The sequence below is a fragment of the Mastigoproctus giganteus genome, chromosome 1 (genome assembly GCF_048544385.1).
Source record: "Mastigoproctus giganteus isolate SK-2022 chromosome 1, ASM4854438v1, whole genome shotgun sequence".
Taxonomy (NCBI): Eukaryota; Metazoa; Arthropoda; class Arachnida; order Uropygi; family Thelyphonidae; genus Mastigoproctus; species Mastigoproctus giganteus.
This window is the reverse complement of record NC_143575.1, coordinates 48,330,549-48,352,308: the sequence shown is the minus strand read 5'-3', so window position 1 is coordinate 48,352,308 and position 21,760 is coordinate 48,330,549. Positions and strand designations below refer to the sequence as shown.

Genomic DNA, 21,760 nt, shown 5'->3' with positions numbered 1-21,760 from the left:
GCCCACTGAGGCTTGAAGTGGTGGAACCCATGTTTAGTCTCTAGAGCTAAGTTCCGGCCAACCCTTCCCTATCTCTTCCATCATGCAGTATGATTGATGATTTTTGAGGTTATGATGAATGTCATGGCGAGATCCAATATTCCTTACATTTCGAGGGTACAGCTCTAAAACGGTGTTCGCAGGCTGGCCGCTAGTTAGTACACCGAATTGAACCTATTGGTAACTCTCTAGGAAGCTTCCGGATCAGCTAGTGTATAATCTTGCTACCTCTACTCTGCCAGATAGTGACTGGAGGGAGTCCGAGTAGTGTGTATGCGGGGAGCATTGTCGAGGCCACGTTATGTCAAGGATCTGGGTATATTCTTACCACATGTACGCCATATCCAAAAATTTCATTACTTCATACAGCATGTCCCACCCACTTTTTCTTACTATTGAATACACCATGAATTGTCAAAATAATAGAGCAAGCTTATCTGCAAAAAGATCTAAACCTCCCAAGGACTTCTTAATTCATTTCACAAATATACGTGGTCTCAATTCTAATCTCAACGATGTCCATTTCCACTTGCAGTCTTCCAAACCCCATGTACTTTTTCTGACTGAATCTCAGTTATCAGTTGATTCAACTACTGCTCATCTCAGATGTCCAAATTATTTGCTGTATGATTCCTTTCGCCTCAAAGGTGGTACTTGTGCATATGTCCGTTCTGATATTCCCTGTCAGAGACTTGGCAATTTGGAATCTCCTCTCTTTGATCTTCTCTGGCTTAAAATCTCTCTACCTCATTGTGTAAAATTCATCTGTTGTCTCTACCATTCTCCCAACTCCACTAATCACTTGGAGCTCTTTGACTTCCTCTCTTTGCAACTTGACTTTCTCCAGTCCAACTTTCCTAACAGTGAGGTAATTTTCCTTGGTGATTTTAACGTTCACAACTCCAGCTGGCTTCCGTTTTTCTAGTCACACCGACCCAGCAGGTCGAGATGCTGAGGCTTTTGCAATTATTAATGACCTAGCACAGCTTGTTCATTTACCTACAAGAATACCGGACAATCCTAATCATACAGCCAATACGCTTGATCTTTTTCTCACAAACAACCCTTCTAAGTACAAGGTTGAAGTGAGAGGTCCTTTAGGCACTTCAGATCACAACTTGGTGATTGCCTCTTCTCCAATGGAACCTTTATCTCATGGCTATTCCCAACCTCGTATTGTTTGGCATTACAAGAATGCAAAATGGGATGACCTGCGAGACTTCTTTTCTTCTTTTCCTTGGTCTGATTACTGTTTCAAAACTGCTGATGTCAACGTTTGCTCAGATCGTGTCAGTGAAATTATTCTTGCAGGAATGGAATCCTTTATCCCACCCTCCACTTTAAAATCTCGTCCTTTATCTAAACCTTGGTTTTCCAATAAATGTGCTAAGGCTGTCCAAGAGAAGAACGTTGCATATCATAATTGGCTTGTTTCTAATTCTTCAGTTTCATTTTCTGCCTACACCAAAGCTCGCAACAATTGTAAAGCAGTTATTAATCAGTCCAAACTAGAGTTTGAACAGGCTAAGAGTAGAAAACTTGCTTCTTGCCCTAATGGTAGCCGAGCATTCTGGTCTCTTGCCAAAGCTATTGGCCGCAACTTTTGCCCATCTCTGCTCCCACCTCTGTCCAAACCAGATGGTTCTGTTGTCACTTCAGCCAAGGATAAAGCTGACCTGCTAGCATCCCATTTTTCTTTGAGCTCATGTATTAATGATCTTGGTAAAACACCTCCCACCATTCCTAACACGCTCCATTCAATACCTGCGGCGCCTCCGTAGCCAGGTGGGAAGGAGCAGCAGTGCATAGCACACGCTTCTTGATTAGACCGGGGTTCGAGCCCGTCACCACCAAATACGGAGAATGCGGAAAGGTCAGGGAATGACCACCGCATATCCCGGAGCAATATGGCCTTAGTTGCTAATGCTCCTAAAAAAAAAACCAAACCAAAAAACCATTCAATACCTCCTGTGGTCTTCCGTCAAAAGGATATCAGAAGGATTTTGATGAATCTTGATGCTAAGAAAGCTCCAGGTCCTGATGGTATTTCTCCACTTGTTCTCAAAACCTGTGCTCCTGAACTTACTCCTATTCTTTGCCGCCTTTTTTCACTTTCTTATTCAAAAGGTGTTTTTCCTTCTGCTTGGAAATTTGCTCATATCCAGCCAGTTCCTAAAAAGGGTGACAAATCCCTCCCATCCAATTATCGTCCCATTGCAATTACTTCTACTCTTTCTAAAGTAATGGAGAAATCAATTAACCGCCAACTCTTAAACTACCTAGAAACCTTCCATCTGATCAACGATCGCCAGTATGGATTCCGTCAGTGTCGATCCACTGGTGATATTCTGGCTTATGTTACCCATTTATGGACTAATTCAATGGAAAGGTTTGGTGAAACACAAGTAGTTGCTCTTGACATCTCAAAGGATTTTGATAGTGTTTGGCATAAAGGTCTTCTAAACAAGCTTCCATCTTATGGTTTGCCAACTGGTTTTAGTAATTGGTTATCCAGTTTTCTCTCTGATCGCTCACTGAGGGTGATGGTAGATGGCTCTCTGTCTTCTAACTTCTCCACTAATGCTGGTGTCCCCCAAGGTTCAGTTCTTTCCCCCACTCTTTTCCTCTTGTATATCAATGACTTTCTTCCATTGACTGGAAATCCTATCCATAGTTTTGCCGATGATAGCACATTGCATTCAACTTTCCATTTTGAGAAACCTTGTCCAGCTCAATCAGCTTCAAGTTCTTGAAAATCTGCTGCCAATTCCTTAAATGCCGATCTTCAGTTAATTCTCCAGTGGGGCAAAGACAACTTAGTTGATTTCAACCCTTCTAAAACTCAATCTTGTCTTATATCTCACAAAAAGGATTCTTGTGCTCCTATGCTTATCTTTAGTGACACTCTGATTTCTAGGCAAAATGATATATCTCTTTTGGGGATTACCCTGACTTCTAATCTCTCTTGGCACAAGCACATTACAAATATTGCTTCCTCTGCATCTAAAAAACTTGGTTTTCTCTTTCGCTCTCGGCGTTACTTTTCTCCCAAACAGCTGCTCACTCTGTATAAATCGCAAATCCGCCCTGCCATGGAATAATGTTCCCACATCTGGGGTGGTGCCCCCAAAACCTCTCTCAGGCTTCTTGATTCCATTCAGAAGAGGGCAGTTAGGTTAATTAATGATTCATCTCTAACAGAGTCTCTCCACTCGCTGTCTCATAGACGCACTGTTTCTGCTGCATGCCTCTTCTACAGATACTTCCATGGGCACTGTTCTTCTGAATTGGCTTCTATAATTCCCGCTCTCTCTTTCAAAACAGTCCGAACACTTGCTGCCACCAGCCAACATCCATTTACTGTCCAACTTCAAACCCACAGAACCAACTTTTCATCTTCCTCATTTATTCATTCAACTGCCGTTTTCTGGAACAACCTTCCTTCATACGTATTTCCTGAAAATTACAATCTGCAGAAGTTCAAGTCCAATATCAACAAATATCTTCTTTCGTCTTCTCAACCTCCAACCCAAGCACGGTACTAAGTACTATAGGTTATAATACCTCTCGTGTTTGGGGTTCTCATAAAAAAAAAAAAAAAAAAAAAAAACACGTGGTAAGAATATACCCAGATCCTTGAAATAACATGGCCTCGACAATGCTCCCCGCATACACACTACTCGGACTCTCTCCAGTCACTATCTGGCAGAGTAGAGGTAGCAAGATTATACACTAGCTGATCCGGAAGCCTCCTAGAGAGTTACCAAAAGGTTCAGTCTGGTGTACTAACTAGCGGCCAGCCTGCGAACACCATTTTAGAGCTGTACCCTCGAAATGTAAGGAAGTCCATGACATATTTGAATTTGTGGACAATTAATGCATAATTGTCAACAAGACTGTGACAGTACTATACAAATTGTCCACAACATCCTACACTGTGGCAGTATTACAGAAACTAGTCAGGTCAGTTTCAGCATGACAATGTGCCATGCTCTATAGGCCTAGTTTGTAGGCAATGCCATCAAAAAAGCTGGACTGGATGATTCAAAGCCTGGATCTAGATCCTCCTGAACACCAGCAGGACAAACTGGTGACTAAGCTGCAATCAAAACGCCTTCTTCCAAACTGGCGCTGGCAGTTTGGAAGAGGATCCTTTTGAGGGAAAAAAAAAAAGCAAATTTCAGCAAAAACCTACTAAAAGATAGCAGAAAGTATGCCCAGGGCAGATGAGGCTGTCATACATTATATAAATATTTGTATACAGGTAATATATTTATTATCTGTTTACAAATATTTTTGATCATATGTTATATATATATATAACATATGATCAAAAATATTTATATAATAAATATATATATAAAATAAATAGAATAAATATATATATAAAATAAATAGAATAAATATATAAATAAATAAATATTTTTTTATAAAATATAACATATATATATATATAAGAAAAGTTAGGGGCAGGGCAATTTAAAGTAATCAAAGTTCTATTCAGCTGGCACTGACACTGTGGATAAAAATCTAGTACAGTAGAGCATCAATAATCCAAACATTCTTTTCTTTTCATTTCATTTTTGTGTTATTTTTCTATTGCATATCACTTTTCCTCTTTTGGGTCATTTCTGGAAACTTTTAGTTCAACAACATCCAAGCAATATTATACAAATATATCATGAAGTGAAGTAAAACTAAAAATATATCATGTCTTTTGAATCACTTTGCATAAAACTAAAAAAAAAAAAAAAAAAATTGTAAAAATTATATGTAAGATTTCTAAAATCCTACTAGTTGGAGGGTGTTAAAAATGGCAGCTATGCTTTAATCCAACAAAGTGTAAGGTATTACACTTGGGAAACAGTAATCCCAAAATAACTTATTCACTTGGTGGAGTTCAACTAAACCCAGTACTGGAGGAAAGGGACTTGGATGTTACAATACAGTAAGACATGAAATTCTCTGAGCATTGTAAACAAGTTGCAAGGAAGGCCCATAGTGTCCTATCGATGATCTATCAATCTTTTCAAGTAGAGAGATATGGACGTGATAATCCCATTATGTTACACTTGGAATACTGTGTTCAAGTATGGAGACCGCACCTAAAGAAAGACAGACATCGAGCTTCTTGAAAGGGTGCAAAGACGGGTAACTCTACTGGTGAGATCGGCAAAATGGCATCCTTATGAAGAAAGACTTTGAATATGTCTTTCTTCATAAGGATGCAGAGTTTGCAGAGTTTGGAAACTTAGAGGAGACTTGATTGAGATGTTTAGGGCTCTGAGAGGCATCAGTAAAATGAATGAGGACGAAAATTTCAAGATTATAAATGATGCTAGAACTAGGGGACATAAATTCAAGTTATGGAGGGAAGATGTTTAGATTGAACAGCAGGAAGTTTTATTTTAGCCAGCAAGTTATAAATTACTGGAATAAGTTGCCTGCATGGGTGGTAGAGGCTGACAGTTTGGAGAAATTCAAAGGTCATCTGGATAGTACCTTCGGGTGAGGGAAATCCATAGGATGATAGGTTTAATTTCCTTTTCTTTTATTAATTATTAGTTTTTTTGTTTTTTTTATCATTGTTTTATTCGGGGTTTTTTTTTTTTTTTGGCTGGTGCAGCATAAGCCATAGGCTTTCTTGCACCATGCGGCCATTACTAATACTAACCCATTTCACTAGTTTTCTTTTAATCAGAGAGTTGTTAATTATTGGAATAAGTTGCTTCCATGGTTGGTTGAGGCTGACAGCTTAGAGAAATTCAAAGTTTAGCTGGATAGTTAGTTATGCAAGGAGGAAATTAAACAGGTGGTTTATTATTATTATTATTTTTTTTTTTTTTGGCCAGTGCAGCAAAATCCCAGGATTGCCTTGCACTGCACAGTTAAGACTAACCCAGATCAGAGTTAATATTTCATATCTTCATTATTTTATTTTAACTCACAATCAGGAGCACAAATAATTACTAATCCTCTAAGTGCATGGGATATGAGTGACCCGAAACACCTACAATCTTAAAATAGTCAAGAAAAAATTTCAAATTTTTTGGTGACAGCTTTATTTTAAATATATTACAAACAACTATGAAAAATCCATTTTTAAGCACATGTGCACCTATTGCCTTGTTCATGTCTGTCAGTTCATCCAACTGCAAATAACAACTCTACTCCCAGTGGAAGGATTTATGAAATTTTATATTGGTCTTTTGAAAAATATCTGTCGAGCCATTTTACATTGTGTTAAAATCAGACAAACAGAAATATAACAATTATTACTTCTCCTTTCCATACACTTTGCATGTATTGTTGTACATGACTTGTGAATGTGGTATCATTGTGATATATATTATATATATATATATATAGTTATTATAGTAAAAGCATAATAAGTACTATACATTACAACAGTCTATAATCTAGTTATTATAGTAAAAGCACAATAGGTACTATACAGAGGCTGAACATGTATATGAACACAACAGTATACAGCTTGCAGTAGGCCATAAGGCCAAAATAAAATAGCCCATGCAGCCTACATGGCCAAACCCTGGAAATAAACATATAATTAGTAATAAAATATAAATATATAATACAATGATGATTATGTAGTTAACTATTGGTGTAGAGATACATCGAAAGGGACTTTTTATATTCATCCCTATTATATGGAAAGAAAGAAGGCTTAAAAAAAAGAGTATACTGGAGGAGAGTGACAAATATCATACAGTTGTAATTAAACTGAATGGCTAAGTTTAGAAAATGTAAAACTAGAGAGTTTTATTAAGTGTTCTGTAATTAATTAATCACTCTCAGTAATTAACTGATAAGGGGATAACTATATTTACTTTTCACTTATATTAATCACGGAAAAAAATTCATTTAATTTAAGAAAAAAAACTGGATGCATCTGATATGTAAGGCACTATGTACATAAACCAACTTATTTATATTAAAAACATAATTTTTTTTTTATTTTTGAAAACAAAATCCTTTTAGACCTGTTGGCGAGTAAAATGTAAATTGAAAAAAAAAAAAAAAAAAAGACACACTTACAACTGGATGACTAGCCTGTCAATAACACGAGTGCTACATGAAACAAACTAAGTACACATCAACATTTGGATTCCAGATGGTGCTTCAATGTCACAAGACCAGAGAGCATTAAAAGAGGGAAGAAAGCTCACCATCAATAAATCCAGAGAGCTGTCAATAACTGGAAGTGAGCCATGCCACTCAATACTTGAATATAATTAGGCATAATCTGGTTCTTATATTTTTCCTGTTTACAGATATTAACAGATATTTCTGAAATTTTCAGCAGAGTAATCATAGAAAATATTTTTCAAAAACAGCAGCTATTAGGAGTTTCAGCTGTGTGAACAGAGTACATGAAGAGAATGAATCACTGAAATACTGTTTTGGGTCTCACTTATCCTGGGTGCCTGCCTTAAGATTAATCTAACCTGCTATTCTGTCATCATCTTTAGCCTGGTATATCAGAGTATTATTATTAGCATATGGTGCAAGGAAGCCTGAGGCTTGTGGCGCACCAGCCAAAAAAAAAAAGAAAAAAAAAAAGAAAATTCTGAATTACCGAGAGAGAGAAAATCACCAAGAAAGAGAAGAATGATGATATCCAGCTCAGAACCAAGCCCATACTCACTAGATGTGAGCCCTAGGATAAACTTGAGGAGACCCTTTACTATTTTCTATATTCTTTCCTTTCTTTGCTTTACTTTTACATATTCTCCAGAGTTAACTCTTTAAAATTTTGATAGTACAAACCTGGAACATCTGTTATTATTATTTTAGTTTTTAGGAGCATTAGCAACTAAGGCCATATTGCTCCAGGGATATGCGGTGGTCATTCCCTGACCTTTCCGCATCCTCCGCATATGGTGGTCACGGGATCAAACCCCGGTCTAATCAAGAAGCATGTGCTACACACTGCTGCTCCTGAGACATCTGAACTGCTGTAGTGCTTCTAAGAGCAAATATTTAACAGCTATGTAACATTAGAGGACAACGAAGAAATTGACAGAGTAAATAGCAAAGGGTTCAGAACTGATAAGCAGTAAGGCCTGGATAGCAAGAGAACTTCATTCAATAGGATTTGTATATTGTCAGTAATTGCCAAAATAGGGAATGGAATATTGTTGAGAGTAAGAAAGTTGGCCAACACTGACACATGAATAGAAATGATAAGCTTTTTTACCAAATGGAGTATGGTATGCTGACAAAAAATAGGAAGAAACATAGTGGGGTTTCATTATTAGAATGTTAGTGTTAGTCTTAATAAAGACAAAATGGTGCAAGTAAGCCAGAGTTATTTAACACTGGCCTTAAAATAAAGTCACGTGATTTCATACACATATCTGACCAAACCTTCCCTAAATTTAGATAAACACTTTAGTTATTAAAATTGGATGGCCAGTTGTTCCAATGGTTTTAGTTTTAGCTATACAATGAAAGAAAGCCAGACATTGGTACGCGTGCACACACACCCCTAATCAATGCTGATTTAGGTAGTCTGGTGACCTGGCATAGAAATATTAAAAGCTAAAAAAATACTATTCCTTACAGCAGGGGTTCTCAAACTTTGTGATACCACAACCCCCTAAAATGCTAAATGAATTTGTGCAACCCTCACCCCCTTCCTCCATGAGTAAAACTAATGATTACATTGAGGTTAAAATTGGCCAATAAATGAATATCCTAATAATTAATATTTTATTGCAAATAAACAAAATATATCAAACTTCAAATCCTGTAGTAAGAAATATAAATATGGTTAACGAATGAACAGACATCAAATAAAACTTCATTAACCTTAGATTTTTTTACCATGACCTCACCTACCAACACTATGATAAAAATAGAAACAAAAAATAATATCACAAATAGTATGTGAGCAGGAATAGGGGCTTGTGTCTTGTGATTTTGTTAATCACATTAACATTTATGCTCATCACATTAATCACTTTATAAATGCCAAAAAACAGTCCGCTGTCTTTGTCTCATTCCATTTACCATGGTTTCTTTTCTCCATACACTCATATCTTGGCTAAACCTTTTTACACCATATTTTACATACTATACTAAGGTTTTGTGGAAAATATTCAAGGTGAGTCTGCAAAAAATGAATCATCACTCTCATGTTGCAACCTACTTTTTTGAAATTAATAAGCATGTTACTGACAATCTTCTTTTTGTTCTTTGATTTATAAATGTGTAAGAGGTTTCTCACACTCTTGAATGCTAAACCATGCCTTCAATTCCTTCTGAGACATAAAAGCAGGTGAAATTATAATCTTGAAATGGCTTTCTGATTTGTGGCCCAATGAAAAACATCAGCATGGAATTTGGCATCACTTATCTCAGGAAAGTTTGAGATGATGAAATTATATATTAAAAAAAAACCTTTACTGTCTTAAACTGGTCCCAGTTTTATATGTAGCGATAGCAGAAGCATTTTCCTTGGAGAAAAAAACAGCTCACTGATGAATTTTTTGCTTCCAGGTGAAAGATTAGTCCTATTTGTCTACATCTTTCTAAAAGAGCAATTGGCTTTATCCTCACTATAGCATTCACATGAAAAAACAAGACAATTTTGTAAGTTGTCTGCGTCAAGAAGTAGGGTTAGCACCTTTAAATTAAAAAAAAAAAAATTGGCATCTTCAACAGACAAGTGGAACTGAAGATAACATGCTTCCATTATATAGCAAAACTCCTTTTAAGCTTATTGCTGAAATATAAATGAACAGTCTCTATTTCAATGGATTATAAATTATGCATTGATCAAACCATTTCTGGCTAATAACATTGATGGTACACTAATTAAACCATTTATGTTAATTTAAAAAACAAGAGATTGAATTATATTTCTCTAATCCACAGCAAGCAAATACAGTGCCAAGTATCAATAGATTGTTTTCACTCAACCTGGAGACTTAAGTCCTGTGCTAAATTCTTTGGTGGATCTTTTGTACCAGATCATTTAACTCAACTTGGGTAAACTGTTGTGTTTTTTGATATGACTTCATCTTCACAGTACCTTCAAATTGACTATGGTTATTTGGGGAACAATCAAAGCTGGCAGTGGAAGTATCAAAATTCAAAGGTTTAGTAGAAAATGGTATGTCTTCACTGTGCAGAGCCAAGATAAATGGCTGACAGCATAGGTGGATATTTAATTGCAGAATTATTCTTGATGCTGAATCCCTTTCGTACATGCAAAAATAGCAATCTGATGTGTGGTTCCTGGGTTCATACCACACCACACATATGTAAGAAATTTTTGTCTTTCATTAACCCTTGTCTCACATCTTCAATACAAATTTTGGTCCATGATTTGGGGTCTGTGATTTACAATAAAAGTATGATGTGCTTTCTATTAAAAGAAACAATGCAACATTACCTAAAATTAATAGTGGAGTTGAATTGGCAGTTGGGTGTCACCCTACATAATATATATATATATATATATATATATATATACAAAATTAATAATAACACTGTTATTGTATGACTTGTGGTAGAGAAGAAAAATGCATGAGATCCATACAAAGTATCAAGTGATACAGAAGCCTATGGCAGATATAAACTAGTCTGTAGTCAAGTTACAAAGCAGGTAAGGCAAGCTAATGCAGATTAAGAGAAGGCTCTAGCAAAGAACACCAAGGAAAGTAACAAAGGTTTCTTTTAATTATACTTATATTAACAGTAGAGGTAAGGGGTTGAATCACATCAGTCCACTTGATGTCAATAGCTTAACTGCTGATGGTCCTGCTCAGGTTGCTGACAGGCTGAACACACATTCTGCATCTACATTCGTGCGTGAGGAGTTCTTTAGAGAGGAGAATGCCAGAAGTTCATCAAAATCTAAAGGGCAGCTAAATGATTTTCTGATAAATGAGAGGATTTGGTTTGGTTTGGTTTGGGTTTTATTGGCGCATCAGCAACTGAGGCTATAATGCGCCAGTAAATGAGAGGAAAGTGGAAGAGAAAATGTTGACAGCTTAAAATAAAAAAAAGGTGCCTGGGATCAATAAATTCATCCAATTAGATTAAGGGAAGCAGCAAAGGCGACAAGCAAACCCTTATCCATAATATGAGAGCATCTCTGGATTCAGGTGGAGGTCCTATAGACTGGAGATGTGTGGACTGTATCCCCAGTTCACAAAGTGGGATCAAAGGTGACATGAGTAATTCCAGGCCTGTTAGCTTAACTTCTGTTCCAGAGAAAATAATGGTGTCACTTGTTAAAGACTTAGTGCAGGACCATCTAGACAGGAATGCAATTATAATAAATAAATAAAATAAATTTTCTGTTTATACTCCGGGACAACCAAATGGTCAGAGGAGTTTACTACAGTTACAGCATAAATTTGTCATGGGGTAGTCTTGTTTCTGATCCATCTGATTGGATACTATGTTGCAGTGATCAAGGAACTGGACGCAAAGAATAATTTTGATATCGTATACTTGGATTTCAGAAAAGCTTTTGATACTGTTGCACATAAAAGACTGCTGTACAAATTGGAGCAGTGTGACATTAAGGGCAAGTTACTGCTTTGGATAAAGGAATAGTTTGAGTAGGAGAAAACAGTGGTTATTAATGGACACTACTCACGGGCTCACGTCTGGCAAGTATGGGCTTGGCACACCCAGGGTCCTCAGTTGGATATCATCATTCTTCTCTTTCTTGGTGATTCTTTCTACTTCTGACTCTCTCTCTCTCTCTCTCTCTCTCTCTCTCTCTCTCTCTCTCTCTCTCTCTCTCTCTCTCTCTCTCTCTCTCTCTCTCTCTCTCTCTCTCTCTCTCTCTCTCTCTCAGGGTTTGGCTGGTGCAGCATAAGCCTCAGGCTTCCTTGCACCATATGGCTAATAATATAATTATAATAATACTCTTCATGGATTAATGTTATTAGTGGATTCACCAAGAATTCAAATATGAGACCATTGTTGTTTTCTATATTTATAATTGATACTGATTAATTGTACAGTCAGATATATGGGGTTAATTGTAGTCAGATATGAAGTCCTCTGAGAAGTGCAGTCAGACTGCCAGGTCAGCTCATGGGGTTTTGTCTATGACATAGAAGAACTTTTCTAGCAGTGATAAGGAGGTGATTATTCCATTGTACAAGGTGATGATAGGCAGCATCTTCAGCACTGCATACAGGTCTAGAGGCTTCATTTTAGTGAGGATGTAGATGGAATGGGTGCAGAGAAGAGCAATGAGACTGGTTAAGGGAACAAGAGGGTGGTCTCAGCAAGACATGCTTCATTTCTGCAAATTGCAGCATCTGAAGTCTAGGCACCTGTGAGTTCATCTCATTGAGGTATTTGAGGCTTTGAATGCAATTAGCAAGTTCAATGTTGATGGCTTTCTTCTTCTTCTTGCACAGACTACACACAAGGGGCATAAATTTAAATTAAGGAAAGATGTTTGAAGTATAGATGTACAGAGAGCCAGCAGATGGTTGATTGTTGGAACAACCTTCCATCTGTTGAAGAACTAGGCAAATTATTTGAGGGAATGGACAAGTGATGTGGGAGGTTTTGTTTTTTCTGGATGATGCTTTATTAGCTTTCTTTCTAGCATCATATGCTACTACTACTACTACCATATCATATCATAAAGTAACAATTAAAACATTACTAGTACCAGGCCATATCAGAGGGGAGGCCAGGTGGGCCAGTTGGCATGGGCCTATGATTTTGAAGGGGGCTACTCCCCCTGGTAGGTTGAACAAAATTAAGATGTGTTACTTAATATTGTTTTTTTTTACTTCAGATCAGTTTTGTGGGACAATGAAAAAATGTGAAAGTGGTGAAGCCAAGAGAAAGTGTGCCAAATTGCAAGAAAATGCTGTCAAAAAATCCAAATCAATTACTGACTTTTTAATTAAACATCACAATCAATGTGAATCAGAGAATGGCCATGCTGACCTTGATAACTAGGCTGTTGGACCAGGACCAGCTACAGAAGGTAAAACTCCCAAAGAAACTGATGATAAACCGATAGAGCAAACAGTGAAACCACAATTGCCAACTGAAGCTGATGCTGATAATAATGAAAAAGGGTCTGCAGCTGTAAAAGCCTCCACATCACAAATCAACATTGGACTTATTGATTGGAGGAACAGAATTGACACTGAAACATTTTTAAAAATTCAGGACTTTGAAGTACCAATTAACCCCAGGGGCTCACATCTGGTGAGTATGGGATTGGCACACCCAGGGTCCTGAGCTGGATATCATCATTCTTCTCTTTCTTGGTGATTCCCTTCTACCTCTTTCCCTCTCTCTCTCTCTCTCTCTCTCTCTCTCTCTCTCTCTCTCTCTCTCTCTCTCAGGGTAACTCGGGATTTTTTTTTGGCTGGTGCGGCATAAGCCTCAGGTTTCCTTGCACCATATGGCTAATAATAATGTCCCCAAAGATAAGGATAATCACTCATTTCCAACTTGCATTTTTACAGTAACATTGACAAATGGAAAGAAATATAAACGAAACTGGCTGTGTTGGAGTCAAGCAAAGCAATCACTGTATTGTGCACCTTGTTTTTGTTTACCAAGAGGGATGTCTCTTCTAATGTGAGTGTATTAACCAGTCGTCCAGGATGGTGTATTGAGAAAGGGTGGAGAAAATTAAAGGATCGCATTCCAAGTCATGAAAATTCTAGCTTACACAATGAAAACTATATTGCATAGAAAGAAGCTAGTAAGGCAGTAACGAGCGGTGCTTCAACTTCAATTGACAATTATATTGTTGACCAGTTCAAGGCTGAAAGTAATAAATGGAAGAAAATTCTTCATAGTATTCTTAATATCATCCTATTTTTGTCAGGGGGGAGGCTTTCCATGGTTCTTCTGAACAAATTGACAACAGCTATAATGGAAATTTTTGGGGTATTGTTGAGCTTCTAAGCAAATATGATTCAGCATTAGCCGAACAAGTTGCACGTGTACGGAATGCACAGGGGAATAAAACATGGCTCCAGACTACCTATCAAATAATATATAAAATGAGTTTATTGAAATCTGTGGATCATTTGTGCAAAAGAGCATTATTGAAGAAATAAAAGCTGCAAAGTATTTTGCAATTGCTGTTGATAGAAAGCTTGATTGTTCTCACAAAGAACAGCTATCTTTCATCATCAGATATGTGAAGAGGGAAAATACCAGTTTTTCAATTGAAGAAAACTTTCTTGCATTTCATGAATTTTCCAAAAAGATGGGTGAATAAATTGCAGAGAAAATCTTAGACTTCTTAGTAAGTCTCAATCTGAACATTGAAGCCTATGTGGGTCAAGCATATGACAATGGCTCCAATATGGCAGGAAAGTACAGTGGTGCGCAGGCCATCTTAAAGGAGAAGAATGAGAACTGCATTTTCTCCAATTATGCATATCATACTCTGAATCTCATTGGTATGGATTGTGCTGAAGCCTGCAGTGAAGCAATAACATTCTTTGGAATCATACAGAAAATGTTCGATGTCTTCAGTTCAAGTCCCCAGCGGTAGGAGATACTGAAAGAACACCTTGTCTCACTGTATAAAATGTCAAAAACAAGATGATCAGCGAGAATTGACTGTGTAAGACCAATTGCACAGCATTTGGATAGTGTTAGAAATGTAGTGGCAGAGCTGAGTGAAGTTACTAATTTGACAGCAGAGTGTAAGTCTGATCTTTGGGGTACCAAAAAATACTTGGATACCTTTGAATGTGTACTGATGTCAAGTCATTTGGATTAAAGTTCTCACAATGATCCATGAGGTCAACTTGGTAATAGAATCTCGTGATGCCACATCAGATGTAGAAAGGGCAACATTGATCAACTATGGGCAGATATCCTGAAACAGAGAGAAATGGAATGACATACTTCAAGAAGCATGGCATGTGTTAATCAATATTGGTATGCCAGATAGTTTTGCTACTAGCACGGGGTACCCAACTCAAAAGGATGCCGAAAATTACTTCAGGGTGAATGTGTTTTTCACCATAATTGACTTTGTTATCGATGACCTTTCACGCTGCTTTTCTGCAGTCAGGGACATTTGTGGACTTTTTGATTTTTTGTGGCACTTTAAGCAGTTAGATGAGAATAAGTTGTTACAAAAAGCTAAACAGTTTCAGCTGCGATACCGAAATCATATTTCAAGTGATATTCATCAGAATGAAGTGCTTCTTCTTAAAAGAATTTTTGATGTGAATTTCAAATTCGATGCTGTGTTACTGAAGAAAATTTATGGTCAAACATTGAACTTGAGTTGGGCAATGTTTTCCCAAATGTCCTCATCGCGTTGCACATTTTTCTGTCATTGTCAGCAACAGTGGCCTCTATGAGAGGAGCTTCAGTGTCTTAAAATGAATTAAATCATACTTTCAGTCCACAATGGTGCAAGAATGTTTGAATGGATTAGCAATTTTGAACATCGACAGTGACAAGGCAAAGGGGAGAGAGGATTTAAAAGAGGGAGGATGGAAGAGAGAGGAAGCCCAGGATAGGGAAGAATGGAGGAAAAGAATTAAGGACGGAAATGCCGACCCCATATAAACATGGGAAGAAGGAAAAGATAAAGAAGAACAGTGTCAAGGCAAAGTTGCCTGGTTTTTCTGGTGTGATAGATGAATTTGTCCAAAGAAAAGCATGGAAAGCATTTCTGAATGTGATGATCTGAAATTCTGAATACAGAATAAACATGAATGTACTATTGAATTTACTGTTTCTTATTACCGTACTGTACTCTATTGTCTTATATACATTTTGAATAAAATTGCTTGCATTACCTTTTTTATAAATCATTCTAGTTCTTTTATTCTGTTTGTTACTTGTAAGTACATCATGTACACTACATGTACATACCCATACATAAATCACATGTATTTAGCACTGATTACAAAAATACTTAATGAGCTGTTTGAAATGGGGCCTACATTTCCCATCTGGCCTGGGCCTATTACCAGCTTTGCACAGGCCTGACTAGTACAATTTATGATATATTTTCAGGTAAACTGGGTGAACTACAGACAATGCTGTAATATGATATTTTGAAAACTCTGACACAGGAAAAAAATTAGTGGTTTTTGGTAGTCTCTTCAGGTAGGAATAAAACTGTGCTCAGTTTTCAGTCAACAAAAATCAAGTATACCAGTAATATTAATTTTGTGAGAGGTTAAATTAAGAACTTAAAAGAATAAACATAGAGAAATAATCATACATATGTTGATGAGAGTTTTTTTTTTCTTCTTATTTTGGATGAAATAACTGGCAAGAAAAGAAACAAATTTCCACAAATAACAGCAGCCATTTTAGATTTTATGAAAAGATCAGCTTGTTTTTAAACCACAGAAGAAATAAAATGCACCAGATTAAAAAAAATTTATAAGAATTATGGAAAAGAAATAAAATTGTTAAAAGAAAAAGGTGTAGTGAAATTAAGGAGTTAAATTAAAAAAAAAAACCTGAATTACATAAAGGAACTTCATCCAAGAAGTAAAATTTTGACAAAATAAAAGATAATTTACAATTTTTACAAAAACTAAAACTAAAATAAATGAAAGTATAAACATAGGAGGTGAGATAAGAAATTGGGAAGGTCTAGATATTCTGAGAAAAATGAACACAGACTGCAAAACAGAACACAGAAAGAAAGAGATAGTGTGCCTGAAACAAAATTTTAAAAGCAGATAGCATAATATTCTATCTGATTTTACAATTAACCAAATGCAGTAGAACCAAGAATTGTGGTTTAAATTAAGAATTTATTGCATTTTAGATAAATTTTTGTCAGCCAAAGTCCTATAAGTAATGTATTATTTTCCACAATTTGCTATATATTGATATAAAGTAAAATGTCACATAACTAGCAAAATGTTTATTTATACTAAGAACATGTCTCCTTATTCTTATTTTTCTATTATATTTATTATTTTTTGGCACTCAAAATACCACAGCTATATATTTTTTTTTTTATTTTAATAGCCATACTTCATAACCATTCAAAAACAAACATGTTTATATGGCTTTTTCCCCCCTTTTTATTTAGGACACTAGAATACATCTCAAAATATTTTGCACATATGTTTTTAAATATCCTGTATAACGAAATCACACAATCACTGCACAAAATCTCAGATCATCACAAAGATATGTTATCATAATTCAAAGTTAACTTTCTATTTGGACAATAATTCTTATAACAGAAAATTTTGATTTTACCATCTAGTAGTCATATTGGAATCTAAATGGAGGATATTCACCTGCAATTAAGCATGGTATATGAAATCCTAAAACTTGCCTATAAAATTGTTAGATGTTACCAAACAGTATATATATAAAGCTTGTTTTTAAGCTTTATATATACTGTTCTACATTTGCTGAATACATACAAAACAAAATTCAACAAATGTAGGTAAAGATTAACAACCAACTTTACACAACTCCCAGTCAATGTTATTACTGGGCCTATTACAGTAACTCCCCTACCCGTGTTTGAATAGAAGGCTATAACATCACAAATTTTAAAAAGTAATTTCTGATTTATTCATAAATCAATAACACTAAACTTTTAATTTTCTATTTACATACTTTGGGATAAAGGATCACATGCCTTAATTATGTCTCTGAGAGCTGATGTTAAATATTGAGAAAAATCCTTACAGTAATAATGATAATTACTTTAACAGAATTAATCAGAGTGGCAACTGAAGAGCACAGAGGTAATTGAATATTCTATATGTCATAATTAAATTTTGTTTCCAAAAGAAAATCCTAAATAAATGAAAACTATATCTTAAAGCAAGTGTAGTCCTAATAGTAGTCCTAAATGCATTCACAAAAACACACTCAAATATACTAAATAAATTAAATACTAAATAATATTTATATATTAAATAAAAAAAGCAAATATTTAGTACTAGGTAATAACTTTTTCAATTACTGAAGAATGCAAATTAATGATTTTGCTTAAAATGATATGAAATATGAAATTTAAAAATTAGACATTTCTGATAAACAAAGAAAACAAAAATTTCCTTTATTTATACATTTAAATAATAAATTTTAAATCATTATTTATAAAATAAGAATGCAAAAGTTAATTAAAAACACAATTTAAAAAGGAATAATAATTACACTCACTAAAATACAAAATATGAATTTCCTTTATACATCCACATATAGCTAGTGCCATAATGCCACCAATTTTAAAATCAAAATAAAAGTAGATAATCAACTGCTGCAACTACATCAGTCACTGGAAATCTACTACGTGTTCAGTGGTGTGCATATGGCTGGCTTTCCTGTTTTATCATTTCCTTGATTCAGTGAACTGGTAAGCAGCTTAGAAGAACAGCCAATAGCCCAAACCTTTACACAGAGTGAACCAGTTTGTAAAGTTCAGTTACTCAAGGCAAGGTATTTCATAAGAATACTTTGTGCTACTAATAAAAGAGGGTAACTTGGTGGGAATATATAGGGCACACAACTAGTGTTGGAAATATAGGACACATTAATGTTATTGCCAGTGATACTAGCACACATGCTAATTTCCCTCTGGAAAAATTTTATGTAAGACAGCTAGCAAACCATGACCTTGAAAAAAAAAAAAGAAGTTTAATCAAGTGTCAATTCAACCTTGAAGGCATTCATATCTGAACAGTTAAGCACAACTTGACACTTTCACTAAATGTAAGCAGGAAATTACCCCATAACATGGGGTAAACAGGAAAGAGAGGTCAAGTTAATTCCAAAGAAAAATGCTTTGACAAATTCATAGAAACTGTTTAAAGATGAGTTTTAACAATAGTTAATCATATATACTTTCACAAAAGAACAAATAAACAAAAAAAAAAAAAAAAAAGAAATGCACTCAACTAAATATAGATTTTTACATTATAGTTAATTATTTAAAAATATGTGAAGAAAAACAAAACCCCTATTTTAATCATCTTAACTACATAACTATTTTCATTTAAAAAAATTCAATATGGTCTCAAAATGTTGAAATAAATTTTAAAAAAATAATAAATTCCTCCTTCCCAATTTAAGAATTTGGAATGCTTCATAACAATGTTTAATAGCCTAATTATGTATTTTTAACTTGATTTTTAAGAATCACTTAAAAATTAATAATAAATAAATCAGGGTAAAACCTTTATTTATTACAAAATTCCTACATGAAAATAGTCTTTGAAAATATATATAAATCATACACAACACAGTAGACTAGTATTATTTAATTATTTGTAATGGTATTAAACCTAAAAAGCTGCTGATACTATTGTGGATGGGCAGCTCGAAAGAAACTAGCCCACATTAGACTTAATCATGTGCAGTTTTCAATTATCAACTATTATTCTAAAGAAGGATAGTAGAAAACACAGAGAAAGAGAAGTTAAGTGAGTGGGAACTGAACTGAACTGAATAAATGATAAGAGATTAGAATTAAATGGTAAGAAAGGGTGCTTTTTTTTTTTTTTTTTTTTTTTTTAAAGGGAGAATGGGATATTTAGATTTTCAACTGTAATTCATGTATCCATGCATATAACAGTAAAACAAGTGAAACAATAATAGAACAAGTGGGGGGGGGGAAACATGCGGCAAGAAAAAAAATTTTGAGTGATGAGAAATGGGATAAATTATGCAAATTATAATAAAAGGCTGTTTCCAGTTCAAGAAAAAAAGGTAAAATTTAATTTTCATAATAAAAGCAAAAATGGAGTCAGACATGCCATGTGAGTACCTATGTTTCATTTAGGGAGACAACAGATCTAAAGTTAAAGAGCATATAATGAGATAAGAAAAAATTTCATATATGTATGATAGAAGAAAAATTAATATACACCGGAAACTAAAAAGTCAAAATGAAAAGTAAAATAAAGCTGTCAATTCAAAAAAATTATTTTATTTTATTTTTTTCATTTTTATTATTTTACTTTAGAACTTTCCAGAGATATCAGATTTTTTTTTTAAATGCTAAAACATCTGAGCTCTTTCCTAAAAAAAAGACTGAACTATTTCTCAGTAAAAAATTAAGATAAATATGTAGGGAAGGGGGGGTTAAGGTAGGAGGAGGTGAATGACCAGGAGGACATAAAAGTGAAAATACAAACAGTTAAGCTGGATTAACCTAACATAATATCTGAAGAAAATAAAAATTTTCTTCAGATATAAGAACTTTCCAGAGATATCAGATTTTTTTTTTTAAATGCTAAAACATCTGAGCTCTTTCCTAAAAAAAAGACTGAACTATTTCTCAGTAAAAAATTAAGATAAATATGTAGGGAAGGGGGGGGTTAAGGTAGGAGGAGGTGAATGACCAGGAGGACATAAAAGTGAAAATACAAACAGTTAAGCTGGATTAACCTAACATAATATCTGAAGAAAATAAAAATGTTATTACTTAAACTAAACTATTAAAAAATGGATAAAAAAGATAGCAACTATTAAGTATATAATCATATACTGTATATATATATAAGCTTCTACTTACTTCAATATCCTGTACACCTTTTAAAGAAGACATCTTATGTTCTATAGTGTTAACACATGACTGGCAAGTCATACCTTCAATATTAATGACTGTATCACTAAGTTCTGTAGCCATATTAATAGATATTAATGCTTTTCAAGACTATGATTATTTATAATTACAGTTCTTTCTGCTTTTTTCTTGTTCTACACTTGGCATTCTTCATTCCTGAAGAAGTGACATATAAATCCTGTTTAAAAAATACAACACTAATAAGTATTTATATTATCTGTTATTTAGATTATTTATTATTTGGATTACAGAGAGAAATATGACAGCTCTATAACACACAACTGCAAAATTTAAGGTCAAGTTTTTGACCTTAAAATTACCGAATTACATTAAAATTACTGAAATTTATGAATTACATTAAAATTACTGAAATTTATTAATTACATTTATAAAATTACTGCACAAAATAATTTAAAGCGCTTTTAATAAACTATGAAAACTCAAAGTGTTTAAATAGTAAATTGACAATTCTACTGTTATAAAACAAGAACTTGTTATCACAAGCATACAGCCTGGTGCATCAAAAGCATCACAGACAGGGCAGAGAACACTTACTCTGCTTACAGTTCAAATATCAACTTTAAGGAAACTTTATCACACAGTACTTTTTTTGTTTGAATTTTTTTGCTATTTGGACTTGCCTATTGTTTACAAGACAGTCATACATGGAATGGATAAAAATATTTACAGGCAGATAACTGACTAATCTAGTAAAATCATTTATATACTTTGATTAAAATATTATTAATGTGAAATATATATTATGCAAACAGAGGCTAATGAATGATACTGAGAGATTGATTTAACTCCTCTAAATAGTTAAAAACCACTAATGACTAAAATCATCACATATTCCAATCCTGCCTATTCTTAATTCATCTTTATATATTTTTTTAAAATAATTATTTTTTATAATATATGTTGACTTCTTAAAAATCTCCATTAATGTTGGTATCTCATCCCCCATAACTACCATAAAATACAAAAAATAAAAAATCAGCAGCAGAAGTCCATATTAAATACTAGGAAAAAAATACAATGTATGATATGCAAGTAAGTCAATGAAATATACTGATGTGAATATTTTAAACATACTGGAGAGAAGAAACCAATAGCTAATATGCTACAATGAAGCTAACATACTGAGGAACATTAAATGCTATG

At 34.5% G+C, this 21,760-nt stretch overlaps 1 protein-coding gene across 2 annotated transcripts in view; it reads right to left on the bottom strand.

Annotated features, from left to right (window-relative positions):
- The window catches only part of ATP7 (copper-transporting ATPase 1), a 260,566-nt gene extending 239,912 nt beyond the window's left edge, over positions 1-20,654 (bottom strand). The window contains exon 1 of one of the 2 annotated variants that reach the window (XM_090372608.1): positions 20,546-20,654. In XM_090372608.1, coding sequence (XP_090228734.1) covers positions 20,546-20,617 — 72 coding nt within the window. In that variant the 5' untranslated portion in view covers positions 20,618-20,654. Of the gene's footprint in view, positions 1-18,192; positions 18,279-20,545 lie in introns of those variants that run through there. The other variant, XM_090372616.1, reaches the window with a different exon arrangement.
- Between the last annotated feature and the right edge of the window lie 1,106 nt (positions 20,655-21,760).